General features: G+C 39.9%; 1 protein-coding gene and 1 long non-coding RNA gene across 3 annotated transcripts in view; one reads left to right on the top strand and one right to left on the bottom strand.

The window, feature by feature from the left end:
• Positions 1-62: 62 nt before the first annotated feature.
• Positions 63-23331, top strand: LOC124276550. Its single transcript, XR_006898567.1, has 4 exons — positions 63-404; positions 21852-21861; positions 23039-23044; positions 23312-23331. It is a non-coding gene; the product is annotated as an uncharacterized LOC124276550 (long non-coding RNA).
• Positions 2181-23782, bottom strand: part of LOC124276549 — an 89990-nt gene continuing 68388 nt past the window's right edge. Inside the window, exon 2 of one of the 2 annotated variants that reach the window (XM_046712190.1) lies at positions 2181-3028. In XM_046712190.1, coding sequence (XP_046568146.1) covers positions 2952-3028 — 77 coding nt within the window. In that variant the 3' untranslated portion in view covers positions 2181-2951. Of the gene's footprint in view, positions 3039-23782 lie in introns of both variants that reach the window. The other variant, XM_046712191.1, reaches the window with a different exon arrangement.

A 23782-nucleotide genomic window follows, 5' to 3' on the forward strand; every position in this document is an offset into this window, starting at 1 on the left:
CAGCAACATCACGGCAGGGGACACCAGAAATGGGCTTCACACAATGTACCCATGTGGGGATTTGAACCCGGGTCTTCGGCGTGACGAGCCAACGCTTTAACCACTAGGCTACCCCACCGCCCCTTAACAAACTGAACCCTCAATGCCCCTAGAAACACTTATGATCATGTTTCTTTCTATAAACAAATCAAACTTCAAATTTGTCAAGACACCAAAATCATATGTATCTATTTTTATTACCTTTTAGACAAACTAGAAGACTTATGATTGGTTAATAAATAATATCGTACTCAAAAGTTTCGTAGGTGGCTTGAATCTGGCGTCGAAGGTGGCTTGACCTTTTGACATTGAAATCAAACTTGTTCAGAGATTTCAGCTATCATTATCACAAAAAGATCTTTTTAGTGAGTGAGTTTAGTTTTACGCCGCACTCAGCAATAATCCAGCTATATAGCAGCAATTTTTATGAGAATGTTTTTTATATCCATGACGCGCAAATAGATTGCCCCTAAATATATAACCTAAATGGTGGTACTATTTCAAATAAATATTCCCTCGAAACATAAATTTTAAGCCTACAAGGGTTATGTCCCTTTGAATATCATTGGACAATGTTTTGTTGTGACAACAATCATGGCGAGATACTTCACATCCCTTACTACTTCAGAAATAGAAGAGAAACGGAATACACACACCCTCACCCCACCGCCCAAGGCACCTAATGATTCTAAAGGGTAATAAATTACACAGACATTTGCCAGATAGTATGGGATTATACAACCATTTGATTCCATATTTCCTGAAATGCAGAATCAATCATCATCCCATAATGGCTGCCAAAGAGAAATGAAACTAATCATACCTTTGGATTTTTTTGCATTTGAAACTTAGGCCAGACCAATTTTATTTCTTGTTTTAAGGATCCGCCTGTCGTATTTTTTCAAGAATAAGAAAAAATATATAAAGAAATCTTCCCAGCTCAAAAAATAAATCCTAATGCTTTTATTGGCCAAAAATGTAAACTTACAAGAAAATGTTTTTTTAATTGTTGTTTGCCCCTTATACACTTCATAAATTGTCAAAAGTAAAATACTCTTAACATTTAGAAGGAATACTACTTTAACTTTCATTTTATTTTTTATTTTTTCCCTCCTGCCTTTATGTTTTCTGAGGAAAAAATCCATAAAACAAGAAATAAAATTGGTGTGGCCTTACTTGACAAACAAAAGATACAAATGAAAGGACATTATGTCACCACAACACATGTCTGTATCATTTCTAGTGATAAAGGGTAAACATTTATTTAAATTATCGAGAAGACTGAACCCTCCTTAAAACTACCCTTTTAATTTGTGGACACATAATATATTTTTGTCAGTGCAGTCATAAATCTGTCATTTGTGGAGAGAGAGAGTACATACTTATCAAATTATCCCAAAGAGTGATCACTACTTAAATCTTCCCATCTCAATTGTTGACATACAATGTATATTTGTCAGTGCAATCGTAAGCCTGTCATTTTCTGTCTCAATCTCAACATGCTCAAAGCTAATCCAAAAGCAGTCAAATAGGTCTGTAAACATCCATTGCAGAGTATACTGTATATATCACAATATAGGAAGACAACAATATGGGTTGTCTTGAATGTTTCATTCATCCCATACATCCAAGTAAAAGACTAAAGCTTGCCATTGTGTTTCATACATCTTCAGCCCATTTCATCTACAATCTGGTTCTAATCTCCAGATATCCCACCAGTTAAACATGTTTCTCATTTAACAGTATTGTAAGTTCAGAAGGTCGAGTTCTGCATTGTGCTTCATCCAGTAGTTCTTCAGTTACTGAAGCACTTTGGTGACTTCGACATTCTGTTCTAGGTTTTTCTGTAATGTCACTCCCTATGCACCTAGATGTTATATTTGATAAAGAATGGTGTATCTCCGTATCTCAACCATGTGAAGCACTGCTATTCACGTGGCTCTGTCACAATAACATCGTAGAAAATCCATCCTGATTTTTTTATCCAACATCATGTGACTCATCTGTAAGCAACAAACACCATGTGACTCATCTGTATCCAACATCACGTGACCCATCTGTATCCAACATGACATGTCTCATCTGTGTCCAACATGAAGTGTCTCATCTGTATCCAACATGAAGTGTCTCATCTGTATCCAACATCATGTGACTCATCTGCAAACACCAAGTGACCCATCTGTGTCCAACATGAAGTGTCTCATCTGTATCCAACATGAAGTGTCTCATCTGTATCCAACATCATGTGACTCATCTGCAAACAACATCACGTGACTCATCTGTCACCAACATCACACGTTTCATCTGTACAACATGCGACTCATCTGCAAACAACATCACGTGACTCATCTGTCACCAACATCACACGTTTCATCCGTATCCAACATCAGGTGATCCATCTGTATCCAACATGATGTGTCTCATCCGTATCCAACATCACGTGACTCATCTGCAAGCAACCTCACGTGACTTATCAGTCACTAACATCACGTGACTTGTCTGTATCCAACATCAAGTGACTCACTCTTCTGTATCCAACAACACATGACGCATCTTGAACAAACATCAGCCGATTCTTCTGTTCCTTTCATTCAGCAAAATATGATCTCCACCATATCACCTAAACCACTTTCTTCACCCTAACCGACCTTCTACAAATATCCCAGTCAGTCACCTTTCCAGTACAAACAGAATACTTTCTCACTCACATTGACAAGGATCCGTTTCTACTTAACCCAATCAGGTTACTCTTCCACAACAAACATTCCGTCTCAACAAACACAGGAAGGTCCCGACTATCTCTCCATGTAAACATCTCTCAGCAGCCATCTTGCATCTCTTCACGTGCCGAGTTCTTCGTCAAGTGTCCACTCAAGCTTATTCCCGGGAACTGTCTTATCTTGTAGAGCTGATCACTTGTCAGGGCTGGACAATGCTATTTTAGGTGGGTGGACGTCATCACAGTCATCATCAAAGATATCTTCAAAATCTGAAAAACACTGAGTGAAATAAGAAACTGAATAGTGGATCTGATGAACAATGAGTATAATAAACATGATGGTACATACAAAACACATCCTTCTCAAAAGCAAATACAGCTTGTTTAAAATTTGAAATCACTCACTACAGACAATCTATTCTAGAGACATTAAATGGTTCGGTTACCTGTTTCATATGCAAACATTTTAAGTATGCTTCCATTAAGTTTGTGTCTGTGATTATATCATTGTTCAAGGGAACTAACGGTTTCTAAATTCTAAATGTCTTCTTGAATGTTGTCATAAAGGTCCATATTTATTTTTACAAAACTGATAAGTCATTAACGTGTCTATATTATCCTAATGCCATTTGTTTCTAGCAGTTACAAAAAATTAATGTACATCAGTTTTTTAGGATGTATATAAATGTAGTTGTTTTTTAGTTTTCCATTCACTTTCTCTTTATATACCACTAAAACAACACAGTTTGATTTCATTTTGTTTGTCGCTCAGCAATATTTCAGCTATATTGCATTGGTCTGCGGTCTTGACTAGATAGCTGGATACAATGTCATGTGTCAACCAAGTCAACACAATTTGAACCAACAACAACTAGCTGGATATGTTGGAAGTTTTTTGTTTGTCTCAGACATAGATCTTGGTGATTGACTGAATAAACAAGCCAGTGTGTGGTTGGGTAGTTGAGTGAGTGAGTGAAGTCATGCTTGACATCTATGTTGACAGTAAACCAGTCCAATCGCAGTGTACATATCAGCTTAAGATTGGAAGGAAGAACAAAGCAAATCAGGCCTTGGACTTTAACAGTTTGGGTGAAACCAGCTCACATGGTACAGTGCTGATAAAACAAGAATAATTACAAAAGTGATTCTGGGATTTAAACTCAGACAGGATTCTGGCACAATTATGGGCCACCAATTTATGTCACTGAAATCCCAAACTACAATCTGATGTCCTTTAATCAGAGTCAGGGGCTTTTCAGCAAGAATCTTGATAACGATCCTTTCATGAAATCAATGCATCTTACTCGAAATTCTTTCTTCTTCATCCATCTTTTGCAAAATTGAATGGTATACAGGAAATCTTATGCTAATAAAGATTTACAAAAACAAGAAATCAATTTTCATTAATCAGTGAAAAGCAGCGGCAAAATTAAAGACCACAAAAAACAACTTAATTACAAAAGTCCCAAAGCGCATCTTAACTTGACTGAAAAAAATATACAAATCTGTTTTTGCACATTCCACCACAAATAACTGGCTGAATTATTCTAATCCTTCAGCAGCTTGTCACAGAAACTGAAAGCCACACTGGCATCAAATCTGGCAGATTGTAGCTGCATTAGCAGAAGAAAGTAATATCTTTGCCTTAGCCATCCATGGACCAAACAGATCTCATGTTAATCAAGATCTGAATATAATACCTCCCAAAGCAGCCTATACTAACAAGTTCCACAACTACAGAGACAGGTGAAGGAACTGATAGCTGACCTGATTCATAACACAAGGAGATAGCAAACAATATTGTGTGAGAAACAATATTTGATTATATACTGAGTTCTAAAAGAAACGCAAATATTACAAATGTTTGAAATTACAAGCAATAAGACCTAAAGTGAAGGTGGAGTAGTGTGTGTTTGATGCTCAGATAGTCATTCTCATCTGTTGTGTTCTGATAATACTAACCCATGAAGTTCCGGGTTAGAATGAGTCTTCAGTAACCCATGCTTGTCGTACGAGGCGACTAACGGGATCGGGTGGTCAGGCTCACTGACTTGGTTGACACATGTCATCGGTTCCCAATTGCACAGATCGATGCTCATGCTGTTGATCACTGGATTGTCTTGTCCAGATTCGATTATTTACAGACCACCGCCATATAGCTGGAATATTGCTGAGTGCGGCGTAAAGCTAAACTCACTTACTCACTCTGATAATACTGAAGTGGCTGCTATTAGAGGCCATACTCGATAAATGCCATTTTCCTTGACTCTTAAACATTATCACAATATTATGAGTGTTCACTTAAGGACTCACATTGTTTTCTTTGCATTTCTTTTTAAGCAAACATCAATTTCTTTATTCAGCACTGTATCAGTTTTAGGTGATTTTCGTTTCTTTTGGAATTGAGTATATCATATCCTTTATTCATGAAATGTGTGATGTCTCACGCTGTTTAACTCTATATTGTGTACTTCCATCTTGTGTGATCCCACACTCAGTGGTCCCAAAGTATGAAGTCACACAGTGTTCCCATGTTGTCTGGTCCCATATGGTCTGGTTCCATATGTTGCCCCATATTGTCAGGTCCCATTAGAGGTGACTATTGAGGGGGAAACTACTACTGCATTTGTGTGGTTCCGTGATGTTACACCCATGCTCTTTACCCCCATACTGTATAGTCCACAAAGTGTTGATTCAGACAATTGTTTTCAACACAATCAGAGTGAGTGAGTGAGTGAGTATGGTTTTACGCAGCTTTTAGCAATATTCCAGCAATATAACGGCGGGGGACACCAGAAATAGGCTTCACACGTTATACCCATGTGGGGAATCGAACCCAGGTCTTCAACGTGACCACCAAACGCTTTAACCACTAGACTAACCCACTGCCCCAAAAAGACTTTCAGAACAGTCACTTTTACACAAGTACTGTGTACAGAATATGATATCAATTAGAAATAACATGTATCCATTATGGAAGGACATAAATTAGGGCTGCGCAAAATAACCGTTTTACCGGTATTTACCGGTTCAGACATGAGAACGATACGTATTGCGATACACTGATCGAAAACCGGTATTTTGACTTGCAATCGGAAAACTTCGTAACACTCGGAAATCTTCGGGCATTTCCTTTTTTCATTTGTGCCAAATATTATTCACATTTTTATTTTATCATGATTAAAAGTTGTTATTAAAGCTTAATCAAGCATGGTAATTTGGTTGTGTTTTTGCTCTATAAATCAAGCAGTAACTCGATTATAAGTATTTTTTTTTAACGCAATACATGCTTTCGCATCGCAATATATCGCAATATGAAAATTCCCTGCAATACCCACCCTAACATAAATATTCAATGCTTGGAACCGACAACACGGGACCTCATACTATGTGGGTCAACGGCCCATGGTACAATCACTGACGGTCTTTGTTAGATAGCGTAGCCAACTCATGATGCGTAAACATGGCCATATTTCTAATTAATGATTTCTCGGATCATAGTGGAATATTAAACCTAGATAGCATGGGATGGACATGTAATCTTTCCAGAATATGTGGTTTTCTAAGGTTACCATATCCATTACAAATTAGCATGTATTCTTGTTTGTCCTCCACTCTGCTGATATTACATGTTACAAAACCTGCTTAAATAACAAGGCTCTAATATAACAATGATTAGTTGCATATGAAGCTACTTCTATGGGGGACGGTGGGTTAGCCTAATGGTTAAAGTGTTCACTTGTCACACCGAGACCTGGGTTCGAGTCCTCACATGGGTACAATGTGTGAAGCCCATTTTGGGTTTCCCCTGCTGTGATATTGCTGGAATATTGCTAAAAGCAGCTTAAAACTAAACTCACTCACTCACTCACTCACTTTAATGCAGAACAGGGCAGTGGGGTAGCCTTGTGATTAAAGCATTCACTTATCACACCGAAGACCCAGGTTCGATTCCCCACATGGGTACAACGTGTGAAGCCCATATCTGCTGCCCTTGCCATATTTCAGGAATATTGCTAAAAACATTGTAAAACTCAACTCACTCACTCCAAGTACTGTCACTAAAAATGTATCATGGAAATATTCTCCAGATAAAAACTGATCCATGAAAACAATTCACATAGACAAAAAAATGACTATGAAAAGACTTCACGACAGCGCCAGACACTCTCTGACATATTCCTGTTCTCCACTAACAATATCCTATGTCTCAGTCTATCCTGTAAGTGTCTAAAACTTATCCCAAAGCCTTTCGATACAGCCTCGTTTCCTTTCCTAACACCATAAACCTCAATTAATTTTACGACAATCCTTAAAGCACTTCCTCAGAGCATTTTCACTAAGACGACTGCATCATTTTAGTCTGTTCCACCCCTCCAAGCTATGGTCTATTGACCAGAAGATTAGCCCCAGACTGACCACATGTCCTCAAGATGGACGCAGGTGTTGTTGTATTACAAGGCGATCCAGCATAGCTTCACCAGACGTATATATCCGCTAATTAAAAGCTGACAATGAGATTGAGTGGGCTGAGGGATATCTAAACTTCCTTGTTGAGGGCGAAGGATGCACAAGCATCTTTACTGTCATCGCGGAGACACAGGTGGCAAGTTATCTAAGCAATTCACAGTGAGGCGTTCTTTGAACATTCCAGAAAAAACATGAATGTAGGTTGAAATGCCAGTTAATTTGCCTGGATTATGTTTCCAGATCTGTGAGCATTATAGCAATGGTTGTGAGGTTTCAACAGACAGGTAAACATCGGAGACCTACGTTACTTCAGGATTTCCTCCCACATTACACAGGGGGCGGTGACCGCCTCTGTGGTGTAGTGGTTAGAGCGTCCGCCCGGAGTTGCGGAAGGTCGCGGGTTCGATCCGCGACCGCGTCATACAAAAAGACGTTAAAATATGGTACTTGTTGGTCCCTGCCTGGCGTTCGGCATTAATCGGTACAACAAGGACTGGTCGGCTCGGAGTCAGTATAATGTGTCTGAGTGGGGTATTCATGCTTCACTGCGGAATGGTATCTCAGTGGGCTAGCACTATAAAACCAGCTTAAGTCTGGGCTAGTACAAGCAGCCGCACATACACATACACACGCATGCACGTCGTCATATGAGCAAAATATTCTCAAGTACGACGTTAAACCCAATTCCACCACCACACAGGGGGCGGTAGGGTAGCCTAGTGGTTAATGCACGTCAAGCTGAAGACTCGGCTTCAATTCCCCAAATTGGTACAATGTGGGAAGCCCATTACTGGTGATATTGCTTGAATATTGCTAAAAGCGGCATAAAACATCACTCACTCACTCATTCATTGTTACTCCAGTCAAAGGATCAGTGTTCACACAATTTTCATTATCACCTCCCTGGGGAGTATACATTGCAAGTAACCTGTCAGTAGTTTTAGGGTAATAATCCCAATACAATGCAATCCTACATTCACTGCTGGGGCAAACAGTGGGATATTTCAAACAAACAACTTGCCACACGAGTTGTATGTGTTTCAGATCGGTTTGGGGCACTGAAGCCACAGACTCTCTGGAGTCAACATAAGTTACAATATAGTCATTAGCATGTGTAGGGTTTTACCAACTGATGGTTCTCACATACCGTAACCTGAGACCAAAGGTCTAGTGAATATACACCTAATTACACTTTCAAACAGACCAATCAGGCATGAGTTGGGTGATCAAGCATCAAGAGAATATACTTTGTTTATGACAATTGCGAAAATTGCAATAACTGTGAAAAGTAGGCCAAATTTAGTGTTCTAACAGACATTTTGTATAAAGGTATTGCCTATAGACTCACAGATTAGTAATCTGTTTTATAAAAGTATTGCGTACAGAATAACATATAGGTAATAATTTTTTATGAAAGTACTGCCAACAGACTAGCAAATTAGTCATATTTTTGTAGACGTATTGCCTGTCCTCTTCCATCAGTATTGTTGTCTGGTCCAGACTCAGTTATTTACAGACTGGTGCCATATAGCTGGAATATTGCTGATTGTGGCATTAAACAACAAACCAACCAACCAACCATCTGTATTGAAAGGACAGGAGTTATTACTGTCGGCTGTCATAACATCGTTCTGTGTAGCAGGGCTCGTTCAGTAAACTGATTCCTTGCATAATCCTATAGTTATCACATCAACTTCACAGACAGACTCAGAACATGAATACCTCAATAACAACCGACAGCCATACAATCTTGGTCCAATTGGTCAAAATCATTGCCGTCACTCTAACTACTTGGTCAAATCCCCTAAATAAATATTATGTTATGCGAAAATAACTCGTCCCAGTTGACACCTTCTACTGTGTACGCTATACTGGATAACATCAGAGGCCCACAAGTTGAGTTATCTTCTATAAAGGCAAACCAGATTTATATAATTCTCTTTCATTCTTTCACTGAAGTAGATATTTCTGTATCAAATTCCACACTAAAATTGAATTTATGTTCATGGTCATAAACCATATATTGATTTTGGTGAAATCAGAGTCTTGATAAAACACATAATATTCAATTTCCCTGACGACAGATTTAATAAAGCCATTTTTACTGACTAAAAACCGTGCATATTTCTATCCCCAACCTGAATCAGTGAAGCAGTAGATTCCACCACTGAAGCTAATGAAGGCAATGTTGTACTTCTTGTGACCAATTAAGCACAAACGAATTGTTACGTTTTCAAGCATTAGCAACAAGATGACAGAATCATTGGACTCTCAAAGAACATCCGAAGCTGAGCAAAGACTACGTGACAGGCTGATGGGCAGGTGACAGGAAAAGCATTTCTCGGTCAGTAGAATACTTCAGATGGCGCTGAAGCAATTTCCTTGTCACGGGTTTATTGGCATATTTCTTCTTAGGAACAAATCTGGTTATTTCTACAACAGTAGTCTGCAACGTTTTGGTTAATTTTTTCAGCTCATCTCGTGTCAGAGGAACTGTGGTGTTCCTTCTCATAGATCCAGGCGTTCCGTTGAACAGATGCATGAGTGTTCTGATGATGTGTCAGTGTTGATTTTTAGAGCAAGAATAAGGACACAGAAAAGATGAATGTATAATTATGTGTATCATGATAAAATATAGGTGAGTGAGTGAGTTTAGTTTTACGCCACACTCAGCAATATTCCAGCTATATGGCGGCGGTCTGTAAATAATCAAGTCTGAACCAGGAAACCCAGTGATGAACAGCATGAGCATCAATGTGCAATTGGGAACCGATGACATGTGTCAACCAAGTGACCACCTCTTACGACAAGCATGGGTTACTGATGTCAATATTCTAACCCAGACCTTCATGGGTCGATAAAACTTAAGATATTGATAGTGGCCTAGTGGATAAAGCATTGGTTTGTCATGCCAATACTTGGGTTTGATTCCCCATACGAATAGAATGGCTGAAGCCAATTCAAACGGCAACAATTTTTCAGCAATATAACCTTCTCCAATTTTAACTTTCTCCAAGATAAAATGAGTTTCTTACTAAAGGCACTGTTTGTTGACATAATGTAATTAAGTTGTTATCTTACTTAAGTTGTTATCTTAATCACAACTCAACACACTGCTTTAATAATTGAGTTTAATAAATCCTATCAAGATGGGGAGGGGGTCACTTTTAGTTTTGATGGGGGCAGTTGTCCTAGGGGCAGTTGTCCGGAGGGCAGATAGCCAGGGGCAGTTGTCAGGGGCATTTAGCCAGGGGCAGTTAGCCAGGGCAGTTGTCCGGGGGCAGTTAGCCAGGGGCAGTTGTCCAGAAGGCAGTTGTTGGGGGCAATTAGCCTAGGGGCAGTTGTCCAGAGGGCTGATAGCCAGTGGGCAGTTGGGGGGCAGTTAGCCAGTGGGCAGTTGTTGGGGGCAGATAGCCAGGGGCAGTTGTCCGGGGGCAGTTAGCCTGATACCAGATGAGGTCCAGACTGCATGACTGGTAAGGTAAGGTTAGCCTGATACCTGATTTACGACGATTATTGCTCTTATACAGTAACACATGGTTGCATTTGTGTGTTTGGTTATTGGTTGGTTGTTTTGTTGTTTAACACTGCACTCAGCAATATTTCAGCTATATGGTGGTGGTCTGTAAATAATTGAGTCATCGATCTACACAACTGGGAACCGATGACATGTGCCAACCAAGTCAGTGAGCCTGAACAGATCAACACTGTTGGGTATGATATGGATAATGCAAGCCATACCTTGTTATCAACCAATCTCTCTCTCTCTCTCTCTCTCTCTCTCTCTCTCTCTCTCTCTCTCTCTCTCTCTCTCTCTCTCTCTCTCTCTCTCTCTCTCTCTCTCTCTCTCTCTGTCTCTCTCTCTCTCTCTCTCTCTGTCTCTCTCTCTCTCTCTCTCTCTCTCTCTCTCTCTGTCTCTCTCTCTCTCTCTCTCACACACACACACAAACACAAACACACACACACACACAAACATCAGAACTTCTAACTAATCTGTCTTTTCCCGTGTCTTCGTTCACGCATCATGTACTGTATTTCCCATGGCCTGAATATTGCGCAAGGGCAGTTTATGTATATGGTCTCACACGCTTCGTGACAAAATGTTCAAATGAAGACTTTATTTATTTTAACATTTTTGATATCAGGGAGTGATAATAACACAAGAAAATAGTGTTTGGCAACTGAGGACCTGGGTCAGGTCCTTAGTTGAAACTGAAGCCATCACTTGCTGCTGTGTAATCCAGCTGGGGTCCTCATTTGACGTCCCTTACAAACACACACATATACACACTAACACACACACACTAACACAAAAACACACACTAACACACTGACACCTGGTGGCAAAACGTTCAAAGCAATCATTCCTGTGTAATGGCAGCACATAATTCGCATCTAAATGACGGTGATTTGCAGAGTCAGAACCCTTTGTTGTTTCAGGATCTGTTTCAGTCCCAGGTACGTCCTGAATAGGTTAACATATGCAAAATGTACTTAAATATTCAGGGACATACAATAACTGTATTCTGATCTTATATTGTCCTGACCCGGTTTCATTGCTTATCTCAGTAACCAACATAAAGTTTAAATACCACTGTGACGCTGAAACTCAACTTAAATGTATTGATTACACAAGTTGAAACCTCACAGTTGCCATACACTTAATGGGAAAGATAATATGTCTGCAGGCAATGATGTTTCACTTGACATTATAAATGTGATTCTTTAACTGTCGGTTTTCATTCAACATTTAACACAATTTGAATACACAGCTTTAATTACAGGCCAACTACTGTTTCATATGAAAGCACTTGCGCAATTTAATTGGACTGGATACTGGATTTGGATGAGTACGGTAACATGAGAATATAGAGACAACATTTATAAGGAGAGTACCTACCCCTTTTCCCTTGAATCCCAAATACCATCCAATTATTCGCCCTGAGTTTCACTGACCCTCCTCGAATCCCAAATACCAATTAACACAATTCTAAAAACAGTTTAGACAGGGGGCAAAGTAAAAGAGAACACAATACAAAGATTACATGAATTGTAGGAACCCTTTACAAACACCATTATTATGTGAAAGCTTGAATCTGTGTACCAAATATGATTGTAACATCATCCAACATACAACACTGTTGAGTCCCGAATGGCTTCTTACTAAGACCCCTGAATACCATGACCTTAAAGTAAGTGAGTGAGTGAGTTGGGTTTTACATCGCTTTTAGCAATATTTGAGCAATATCATGGTGTGGGGACACCAGAAATGGGCTTCACACATTGTACCCATGTGAGGAATCGAACCCGGGTCTTCAGCTTGACAAGCGAAAGCTTTAACCACCAGGCTGAACCACCGCCCCGGAAACTAAAAGGTAGGCAGCCTCATTCAAGGTCACAACAACCCAAGACATTGTAATATAAGATGAATAAAAACCATTGCTGATCCTTTCAGCAAAAAGATTATACTTATACTTTATTAACATATGTACTGTAAAACATATAATAGAACGATGAAAAATACTGAATTACTCTTTTATTGCATGTAAGAGCTTCTCCAAATGTCAGGTTTCCACGCCTTCCTGAACAGATTTGTATGCAGTCATAATGATTTCACATTAAGCGTGTTTCAAAATGTGCTCTTGTTACAGCAAATGAGACGTGGACTTGAAAATAGATAGGCAGTATTGAACGCTCCAGTCTTGTAGCTGGTGTAGTTCTCTCCTATAGTGTCCCTATACACTTTGTTGCAGCATAGACAGCCCTGTCTTGTAGCTGGTGTACTTCTCTCCTATAGTGTCCCTATACACTTTGTTGCAGCATAGACAGCCCTGTCTTGTAGCTGGTGTACTTCTCTCCTATAGTGTCCCTATACACTTTGTTGCAGCATAGACAGCCCTGTCTTGTAGCTGGTGTTGTTCTCTCCTATAGTGTCCCTATACACTTTGTTGCAGCATAGACAGCCCTGTCTTGTAGCTGGTGTAGTTCTCTCCTATAGTGTCCCTATACACTTTGTTGCAGCATAGACAGCCCTGTCTTGTAGCTAGTGTACTTCTCTCCTATAGTGTCCCTATACACTTTGTTGCAGCATAGACAGCCCTGTCTTGTAGCTAGTGTACTTCTCTCCTATAGTGTCCCTATACACTTTGTTGCAGCATAGACAGCCCTGTCTTGTAGCTAGAGTACTTCTCTCCTATAGTGTCCCTATACACTTTGTTGCAGCATAGACAGCCCTGTCTTGTAGCTAGAGTAGTTCTCTCCTATAGTGTCCCTATACACTTTGCTGCAGCATAGACAGCCCTGTCTTGTAGCTAGAGTAGTTCTTGCCTATAGTGTCCCTATACACTTTGTTGCAGCATAGACAGCCCTGTCTTGTAGCTAGAGTACTTCTCTCCTATAGTGTCCCTATACACTTTGTTGCAGCATAGACAGCCCTGTCTTGTAGCTAGAGTACTTCTCTCCTATAGTGTCCCTATACACTTTGTTGCAGCATAGACAGCCCTGTCTTGTAGCTAGAGTACTTCTCTCCTATAGTGTCCCTATACACTTTGTTGCAGCATAGACAGCCCAATCTTGTAGCTAGAGTAGTTCTCGCCTATTGAGTGTGTATACACTTTGTTGCAGCATAGACAGCCCTGTCTTGTAGCCAGAGTACTTCTCTCCTATAGTGTCCCTATACACTTTGCTGCAGCATAGACAGCCGTCTTGTAGCTAGAGTAGTTCTCGCCTATTGTGTCCCTATACACTTTGTTGCAGCATAGACAGCCCAGTCTTGTAGCTGGTGTAGTTCTCTCCTATAGTGTCCCTATACACTTTGTTGCAGCATAGACAGCCCTGTCTTGTAGCTAGAATAGTTCTTGCCTATTGTGTGTGAATACACTTTGTTGCAGCAAAGACAGCCCAATCTTGTAGCTAGAGTAGTTCTCGCCTATTGTGTGTGTATACACTTTGTTGCAGCATAGACAGCCCAGTCTTGTAGCTAGAGTAGTTCTTGCCTATAGTGTGTGAATACACTTTGTTGCAGCAAAGACAGCCCAATCTTGTAGCTAGAGTACTTCTCTCCTATAGTGTCCCTATACACTTTGTTGCAGCATAGACAGCCCTGTCTTGTAGCTAGAGTACTTCTCTCCTATAGTGTCCCTATACACTTTGTTGCAGCATAGACAGCCCTGTCTTGTAGCTAGAGTACTTCTCTATAGTGTATACACTTTGTTGCAGCATAGACAGCCCTGTCTTGTAGCTGTGTACTTCTCCTATAGTGTCCCTATACACTTTGTTGCAGCATAGACAGCCCTGTCTTGTAGCTGGAGTACTTTCTCTCTTTGTTGCAGCATAGCTAGAGTACTTCTCTCCTATTGTATACACTTTGTTGCAGCATAGACAGCCCTGTCTTGTAGCTAGAGTACTTCTCTCCTATAGTGTCCCTATACACTTTGTTGCAGCATAGACAGCCCTGTCTTGTAGCTAGAGTACTTCTCTCCTATAGTGTCCCTATACACTTTGTTGCAGCATAGACAGCCCTGTCTTGTAGCTAGAGTACTTCTCTCCTATAGTGTCCCTATACACTTTGTTGCAGCATAGACAGCCTGTCTTGTAGCTAGAGTACTTCTCTCCTATAGTGTCCCTATACACTTTGTTGCAGCATAGACAGCCCAGTCTTGTAGCTAGAGTAGTTCTTGCCTATTGTGTGTGAATACACTTTGTTGCAGCAAAGACAGCCCAATCTTGTAGCTAGAGTAGTTCTGTCTATTGTGTGTATACACTTTGTTGCAGCATAGACAGCCCAGTCTTGTAGCTAGAGTAGTTCTTGCTATTGTGTGAATATTGTGTTGCAAAGACAGCCCAATCTTGTGTGTAGTGTCCCTATACACTTTGTTGCAGCATAGACAGCCCTGTCTTGTAGCTAGAGTACTTCTATCCTATAGTGTCCCTATACACTTTGTTGCAGCATAGACAGCCCAGTCTTGTAGCTAGAGTAGTTCTTGCCTATTGTGTGTGTATACACTTTGTTGCTGCATAGACAGCCCTGTCTTGTAGCTAGAGTTTTTCTCGCCTATTGTGTGTGTATACACTTTGTTGCAGCATAGACCCAGTCATCAAAGGCATTCCACATACAGAGCTGCATCACACAGGATCCTATGACCATGTTCCATCCCATAATTACTCCGACAATGATCCTGGATTTCACAGCACCATACATATACTCGCTTCATCACCAAATGGTAAACATATAAGGTGTGTGAGTGAGTGAGTTTAGTTTTACGCCACATCAATATTATAGCTATATGGCGTTGGTCTGTGAATATATCGAGTCTGCACCAGACAATCCAGTGATCAACAGCAGGAGCATAAATCTACCCAACTGGGATACGATGAAATGTGTTAATCAGGTCAGCAAGCATCACCATCCGATCCCCTTAGTCGCCTCTTACGACAAGCATGGGTTACTGAAGACCGATTCTAACCCGGAATCCTAATGGGTTAAACTTATAAGGGCCTGTTCCACAAAGTGATCTTCACTTTAGGACCATCTTTTGACAATGACTTACAGATTGAATGGGGTACTGACTTCCTCTGGGCCTTCCTCCCACATTTAGCAGTGGCGCTGTGATATAACTGAAATACTGTGCAAAGAAGTCGTAAACCCAACACAACAAGATATGTGATTAGTTACAACTGTGAGGAGCTACAGGTTATATTGCCCAGTGCATCAAACATACATGCCCTGATACACATGGGGCACATGATTTGTACAATGAAGTGTTAACAGCAAACTCATGCATGGACCTCTCCATCAGAGACTCTCTCCTGTGGTTTAAGGAGAAGTCAGTTAATTGTCAGTGATGCGAACAGTGGAGGTAATCTCTCTACTCCACGACCTTGACACTCTTCCAGGGCAGAACTGGTGCCTGGCAACCCGATATAAAGCATGGACCTCTCTATTAGAGTTGGTTGGTTCGTTTGTTGTTTAACCCTGAACTCAGCAATATTCAAGCTATAATGGGGGCAGTCAGTAAATAATCGAGTCTGGACCAGACAATCCAGGGATCAACAGCAAGAGCATCAAACTACGTACTTGGGGTTATAGAGTCATGTGGGTCAACCAAGTCAGTGAGCCTGACCACCCGATCCAGTAAGTCACCTCTTACGGCAAGCATGGGTTGATGAAAACCAATTCTAACCCTGTTCTTCATTGACCTCTCTATTAGAGACTCTCTCCTGTGTCTTAAGGAGTAGTCAACTAATTGTCAGTGATGTGAACTCTTGAGGCCATCTTTTCTACTCCAAGACCTTGACAGTATTTCGGGGCAAAACAGGTGCCTGGCAACCAATGACTGAGTTCCATGTGGATAAGGTTGCTACGATGTATTATGAATGAGCATGTCATCCAGTCCTACGCTGAATACAGAAACATCCTGTTGTTCTGGACAGGTGTGTTTCTTCAAAAATCATCCAGAGTAACAAATAACAGCTACAAAGAAATATCTCTTTGTTTATACGTAAACACTCCCGGACGCATTCCCTCGATGGTGAGGTTTATGAAATCTGTGATGGTCATAAGCTGACCAAATGGACAAGCTGGTCAGATTCAGCAGCTCGGTCAATAATGTCATCATACCCAATGGCATTAATTTTTGTTCTTAAACTCTAAAAATGGATTGTCTGTCCATATTCTATTACTTATATTTGGCTGGAATATTGCTGAGAGCTGTATTGAACAACAAAAACTGGAAGATGAGGTTTCCAGATTAACAGCTTCCAGCTTCAAGAAGTTCCACTGGGAGGTTCATGCATTTCTCAATTCTATATTAGACTATGAAGCTATCTCAGCTTTATAAGTATTCCAAATGGTAAAAATGCCCATGCTCATTTGATTTAATCTTACTTTGGTATTCCAATATTCTTCCATTTGGTATTCAGAAATTCCACAGGGGTTTAGGCACGACTGATAATGTTGAAACCCAATGCCATTAATGATGTATATTGGATGAAGTTCATGTAACACTTAACTGTATATTCTCAAGTATATGTAATATAACAGGGACTTATATAGATATGCTAAAAGGCTGATATTTGGCCCAAAGTGAGCAGAAAATGTAAAATATTCAGAAATTAGAATTTCAAATTCATCATACGTATCTCAGGAAATATGATCAGTCTGTTCACATTGTGTTCAGAGATGATCAGGGGGAAGTTTTCTGTACAGTCTTGTGCAACAAATCAATTGCTGCACTGACACAATTGCAATTTTAATGTTTTCTATAGACTGATGACAGTATTACCACAAGATATCTATGTCGAGCAAGGCCCAGGTGGTGGATTTCATGTAGATAGCTGTCGATTGTAACAGTTTTATGGACATTTTTAACAATACATTGCAAAATACATCTTCAACCCTGAATTTTGAAAATTAGCTAGTGCACTAACCCTGACTGTGAAATTCATGTAATCAAATCCATGGCCTGCTCTTTAGACCTTCGGGACAAGCTTAATCAGGATCAGCCCATGAGGTGTGTATCATCAGCGTGAAGCAAAGATTACAGGTTTCAAGCTTCACAATCACCCATGGGTCTGTGGTACTGCTGTGTGGCATGGGGCATTGCGTTTTTGTGCAAATTGTGGGAATGCTGGTGGCACTGGACTACAAATCCTCGGTTTTTGTGTGCAGATTGTGTGAGTGCAGGTGGTACTGGTAGGCTAGGACATGGCGACCCTTTTCACTTTCATCTGGTGTCATCAGTCTCATTAGTCTCACTGATTTTCAGTGATCCCTCCGTATCGTTTTCACTGCTATTTTGCCTTTTGTGCAGACTGAGTTGAATCTGTTCCAGGCATGACTTAGACAGCTCTCCTATGTTGATGTTTTACATTTTTTTTCAAAACTATATGTCTTGCACTTTCAAATGCTTAACTGAATAGACAAAAGCATGTTATCTGGACATATTAGATGCCATGAGTGAGTGAGTGAATGAGTGGACATATTGGATGCCATGAGTGAGTGAGTGGGTGAATGAGTGGACATATTGGATGCCATGAGTGAGTGAGTGAGTGTGATTGAGTGAGATGCATGTAGCAATATTACAGCATTATAACAGTTAGGGACACCAGAAATCAGCTTCACACACTCTACCCATATGGGGAATCAAACCAGGTCTTCACTTTAACCACTAGGTTACTCCACTATCCCTCAACTTTTAAGAAAAGCTTATCAAACAGTTCATGTAACTGCTTGTGCATTTCTAATACAATGTGACATATATCTTGGTGTCAGTAGGTACCAAGATAATTTTACCAGTTCTTACAAGCATCCAAGTGATAAAACTAACATCATCTTCAGCCAAAGTTGCTAATCATTCTTGGGTAAGTGGTAACTACCAAGATATATAAGTTCTTAAAAATTCTGACTTAGTTTCAAACTAAACAGACACTTTTATTCAATTCCTTATTTTTTTCATTATAGAAAGGTGAGCTCAGAAACTGACCACAAACTTATTCAGAATGTCTGAGATAGGCTTATACCACTCTATATTTTTCCCAATGGCCAATAGAGCTAATAAACTGACCACAAATTAATTCAGCCAGTCTGAGACAGGCTTTGGCTATTAGAATCCCTATTTGTACCAACAACAAATTGCAATTCTGTACTCAGTAATAACACTAAGTCCAAAACATTAGTACTATGGAGGTAAACCTGTGGTAGAGAAATTGGTCATATCCTAGCCTGTCTTCGCACAGGATCAAATGACAGGCAATTATATGGGAACTGATCGCACAGCTCCTGTGTCTCCAATAGTAGGAAGATCTGGGGGGATGTCTGTAAATTGATTCCAAGCTGGAACTCAATGGACAAGGTGCTGAAATTGCATTTTGGATGGGATATAAGGGAGAAAGTATTTTTACTGTATGCTTGAAATTGCATTTTTGAGTGGCACATACAGGCATCCCTTGCCATGAGGCTGGTCTTCGGGTCAATGGATGACCCGAGCGTTATACATAATATGGAATAAAGGCCAAGTAAAATAATGTTTCCCATGTGCATTGCATACCTGCTATTTCGTTTATTGTGTCCAGTCAAAACTATGTCATATCGTCAGAGGTAAACAAACAAATTTATACGCAATGTATATACAAAGGTATATTTACTGTATGCTTGGAAATTGCATTTTGGGATGGGATGTAAGGGAAAAGGTATTGTTACTGTTTGATTGGAAATTATTTTCTTATCAATACCGAAGACAATTGAAGACACGTTATTATTCCTTTGTTAGGTGAATACTGGGTCAGTATTTTGTGTTTATGGGCACATACAAGTTGATATTTCAGACTGCTAGGGACACTCCTATTATTTTCATTTTTAAAGTTGCCCATTCTGAGCCAAATACTATTGCCTCCATGAGGTTTGAATTTCTCCTGTTCTTAATGTATAGTGGAGTGGAATATAGAGACTATTAATATACAAGGCATAAATATTTTCAGTTGTTTCAGGAATGGAATTGAGGTTTCAAATTGAATACTGAATAGAAGAAATAGAAACAGTAACTTCTTTGAGTGGCATTTTAAAAGTTGGGAAATACAACGGTACAAGATTCTATAGCACTCATGAAATATAAGAAGTTGTTATCCATAAGTATGTTCAATATCATAGAAACAGTGTCTTCAAATATGAGTTTGCTTCTTTTTACAAGCAAAAACGGATTATTTTGGGGGTAATTTTGTCTCTGTAGAAAGTGCACTGTAGCTCACCTACATAAGCAGTGACCAGTTAAATGTCAATAAACACAGCTACTCAATAAAAGCATAGAAATGTAAATATTTTCAGCATAACTACTGTGGAAAAAAATAATATCAGAGAAAGCCAACTCATTTTGTGCAAATTTAAGAGTATATCAGAAATATTTGAATATCAAATTTAAAACACTTGGAAAAAACAGACAATGTATTGGTTACCACAACTCAATAAACCCATACAACAATATATCACATTTTGAACTGAAACTGTGGAAGATTAGCCATGAGCAGGTTTTATCAATGTAACAGTTGTGGTGATGATATTGTCTACTGTATATTAAGCCCTTGAACAAAATGTCATCACTGATGGAAACAGCCAGTTAATATATAAGTATAATAAAAAACATGCATTTCAACATATATGTTAATGAAATATGTCAAACAATGGTCAACATTAATATTTCAAAGGATAAGGAATATGTGGTGGGTCTCCTACATTTGACACTCATACAAAAATCTAAAGATTTAGCCTGTGTAATAAGTGTAAACTGACATAAGCTCATTTGTGTTTCAGTGAGGTGGGCTAATAATTCATTTTTGAACGTGGATATTTTTCCTTTTTTCTAGAGTATTTCAAATGCACTGACATCTGTTATTTAACAAATATAAATTTATTAATTTTGTTTTCTTTTGTTTTTGTAATCTGTTTGTTTGCTTGTTAAAGGTAACTTGAGATATTGTTGAAAGTTTATAGCAGACATGACTCAGTCTAATATTCTAGAGGGGCGGTGGGGTAGCCTAGTGGTTTAAGCATTCTCTCATCATGCCAAAGACCCGAGTTCGGTTCCCCACATGGGTACAATGTTTGAAGCCCATTGCTCGTGTCCCCATCCATGAAATTGCTCGAATTTTGCTAAAAGCCGTAAAACTAAAATCACTCACTCACTAATATTCTAGATGATGGACTGTCTGTCTGATTTATAGTCTCAGACTGCCCAAGTCTGACAGATATAGATCCTGTGTGCTGGCTATCTATACTATAACACCCCAAACTCGGATCTCAGTGCCTGCAAGAATACAGCTAGGAATTGGCTATTTCCATCAATAATAACCAGCCTAAGTCTACAAAATACAGGACATTTTGTTTCCATGGCAGGATCTATTATACAGGAAGTGGATCAGAAATGTAGAAAATTAGTTGATCCCCATTTAACAAGATGTCAACTCCCGGGCCAAACTGGTCATTTCCTGTGGTATTCGTTGGTAGGAAATATTGGCCATTAACTGGCAGAAGCCATCTCATAATGTAGGTCGTCATTCAGAACAAAGAGAGGTTGTTCTAAGGTAATGCCTCAAATCAAAAGGGTGGTGGGGTAGCCTTATGGTTAAAGTGTCCCCTCGTCACACTGAAGACGCAGGTTCTATTCCCCACATGGGTACAATGTGTGAAGCCTATTTCTGGTGTCCCATGTCGAGATACTGCTGGTATATTGCTAAAAGTGGAGTAAAACTATACTCAGTCACTCACTCAAATTAAATATTTCAATCACATTTTCGTATTAGTTTACATATTAAAGAAGACATTCAGTTTTACAAATGATGGACGGACATGTTTTTAACATCTTACTTATTTCTTGTTGGCAGAATACAAACATCTGGCTTTTCTATTTATTCAATTTTTCACATCTTATGGGTCTTTTGGGTTGGGGATTGTGAAACAAGTTCTTCAAAAACTCAGTCCTTAACTCAATTCCTGTTTGACAATTCCGTTTTCAGAATTTGGAGATCTGTTTTGCTTCCTTTGATGGGAGGTGGGGTAGCCTAGTGGTTAAAGCATTCGCCCGTCATGCTGAAGACCCAGGTTCAATTCCCCACATGGGTACAATGTGTGAAGTCAATTTCTGGTATCCCCTGCCATGATATTGCTGGAATATGGCTAAAAGCGATGTAAAACTAAACTCACTCACTCCTTCCTTGTCACTGTTTGATATTGTCAGAATAAAACTGAATTATAGCCTTAGCAAGGTGAGGTGAAGTGAAATGGGGTTTAACGTCGTGCTTGAGAATATTTCGCTCATATGACGACGTGCATCCATGTGTATGTGCGGCTGCTTGTACTAGCCCAGACTTAAGCTGGTTTTATAGTGCTAGCTCACATGGAGATACCATGCCGCAGTTAAGCATGAATATCCTACTCAGACAGAGTATACTGACTCCAAGCCGACCAGTCCTTGTTGTACCCATTAATGCCGAGCGCCAGGCAGGGACCAACAAGCACCATATTTTAACGTCTTTTGGTATGACGCGGACGGGAATCGAACCAACGACCTTCCGCTCTCCGGGCGGAGGCGCCAACCACTACACCACGGAAGCGGTCTTATAGCCTCAACAAGAAACAGTCAGTAAATCCAGTCTTGTACATGCTACTATAAATACAGTGGTGAATCAATGATACTGGAGAACTGAACAACTTGATGGTGAATACATGCGAAGGGGGATATGTTAAATGAGTATATCCAACATGCCGTGTGGTATTCATGATGACTGAGGAGCAATTCCACTGCATGACTGCTTACGTAGCACCAATTACTGATGTCTTAGAGCACTGGCAGTAATTTGGTATGTATGGTGGCTTCAACCAAGGTCATGGAGAAATGATCGAAGGTTTGTAGCAGAACAGAGGGGATGGAGTCTGTTCCTTCATCCAAGGTCAGCTGCACTGGTTATTAGTTAGCCATATGTTGAAGGGATGGCGATAGATTAATTCTTAACCCCAAATAGGTCTGTTTAGTGAGTGAGTGAGTGTGCCATGACGCAGAAAACCTGCGTATGTCTCCCCAAAACATGTCCATAACTCCCTCTAATGACACAAGGAGTCATGATGACTCATAAACTTTTATGCATGGACGCAGAAAACCTGCTTATTTGACTCCCCAAAACATGTCCATGACTCCCTCTCATGACACCAGGGTGTCACAATGACTCATAAATATATATGCCTAGGGCAAACACTGAGTGAGTGAGTGGGCCTGTTGGTGAGTGAGTGTTTGAAAAAGTGACTGAAGGAGAGTTTGGATTGAGGAGTGAGTGAGTGGTTGATATGGTGGGGAATGAGAGAGTGATTGCAAGAGTAGGTGAGTATATGAGTGTCTTAATGAGTTACTGAGTGACTTTGGATAGGTGAAGGAATAAGTGAGTAATTGACAGAGTGGGTGAGCGAGTCTGGGTAAGTCAGTGAGTGAATGTTTGGTTGGGTGAGTGAGTGAATGATTGAATGATTGAATAATAGGGTGAGTGAGTGAGTTAATGAGTGTATGGTGAGTCAAAGAGTAAGTGCTTTGGGTGAATATCAAGGTGAGTGAGTTTAGTTTTACACCACACTCAGCAATATTCCAGCTATATGGCGGTGGTAAATAATAGAGTCCAGACCAAACAATCCAGTGATCAACAGCATGAACATTGATCTGCACAATTGGGGACCGATGACATGTGTCAATCAAGCCAGCGAGCCTGACCACCTGATCCCATTAGCTGCCTCTTACGCCAACATGGGTTACTGAAGATCAATTCTAATGAATATCTTCTTAGGAAGATCAGTAGATTAATGAATAGTTAAGTGTAGCCTGGCTCCACGGTCATCAATAGCCTAAAAAACATCATGTTTACACACTTTACATCCAGACATCAAAGCAATGCTCCATGTCTAGGGACCTGATACCACTCGACTATCAGCTCTTATAACAAGTATATATCGCTTACAAAAGTTACCTATTCTGATGATATTGTTTAAGATAAAAATGTGAAATCAGAATAGTTAATACTCTA

The sequence above is a fragment of the Haliotis rubra genome, unplaced genomic scaffold (genome assembly GCF_003918875.1).
Source record: "Haliotis rubra isolate DU_JTF1 unplaced genomic scaffold, ASM391887v1 Scf21, whole genome shotgun sequence".
NCBI lineage: Eukaryota > Metazoa > Mollusca > Gastropoda > Lepetellida > Haliotidae > Haliotis > Haliotis rubra.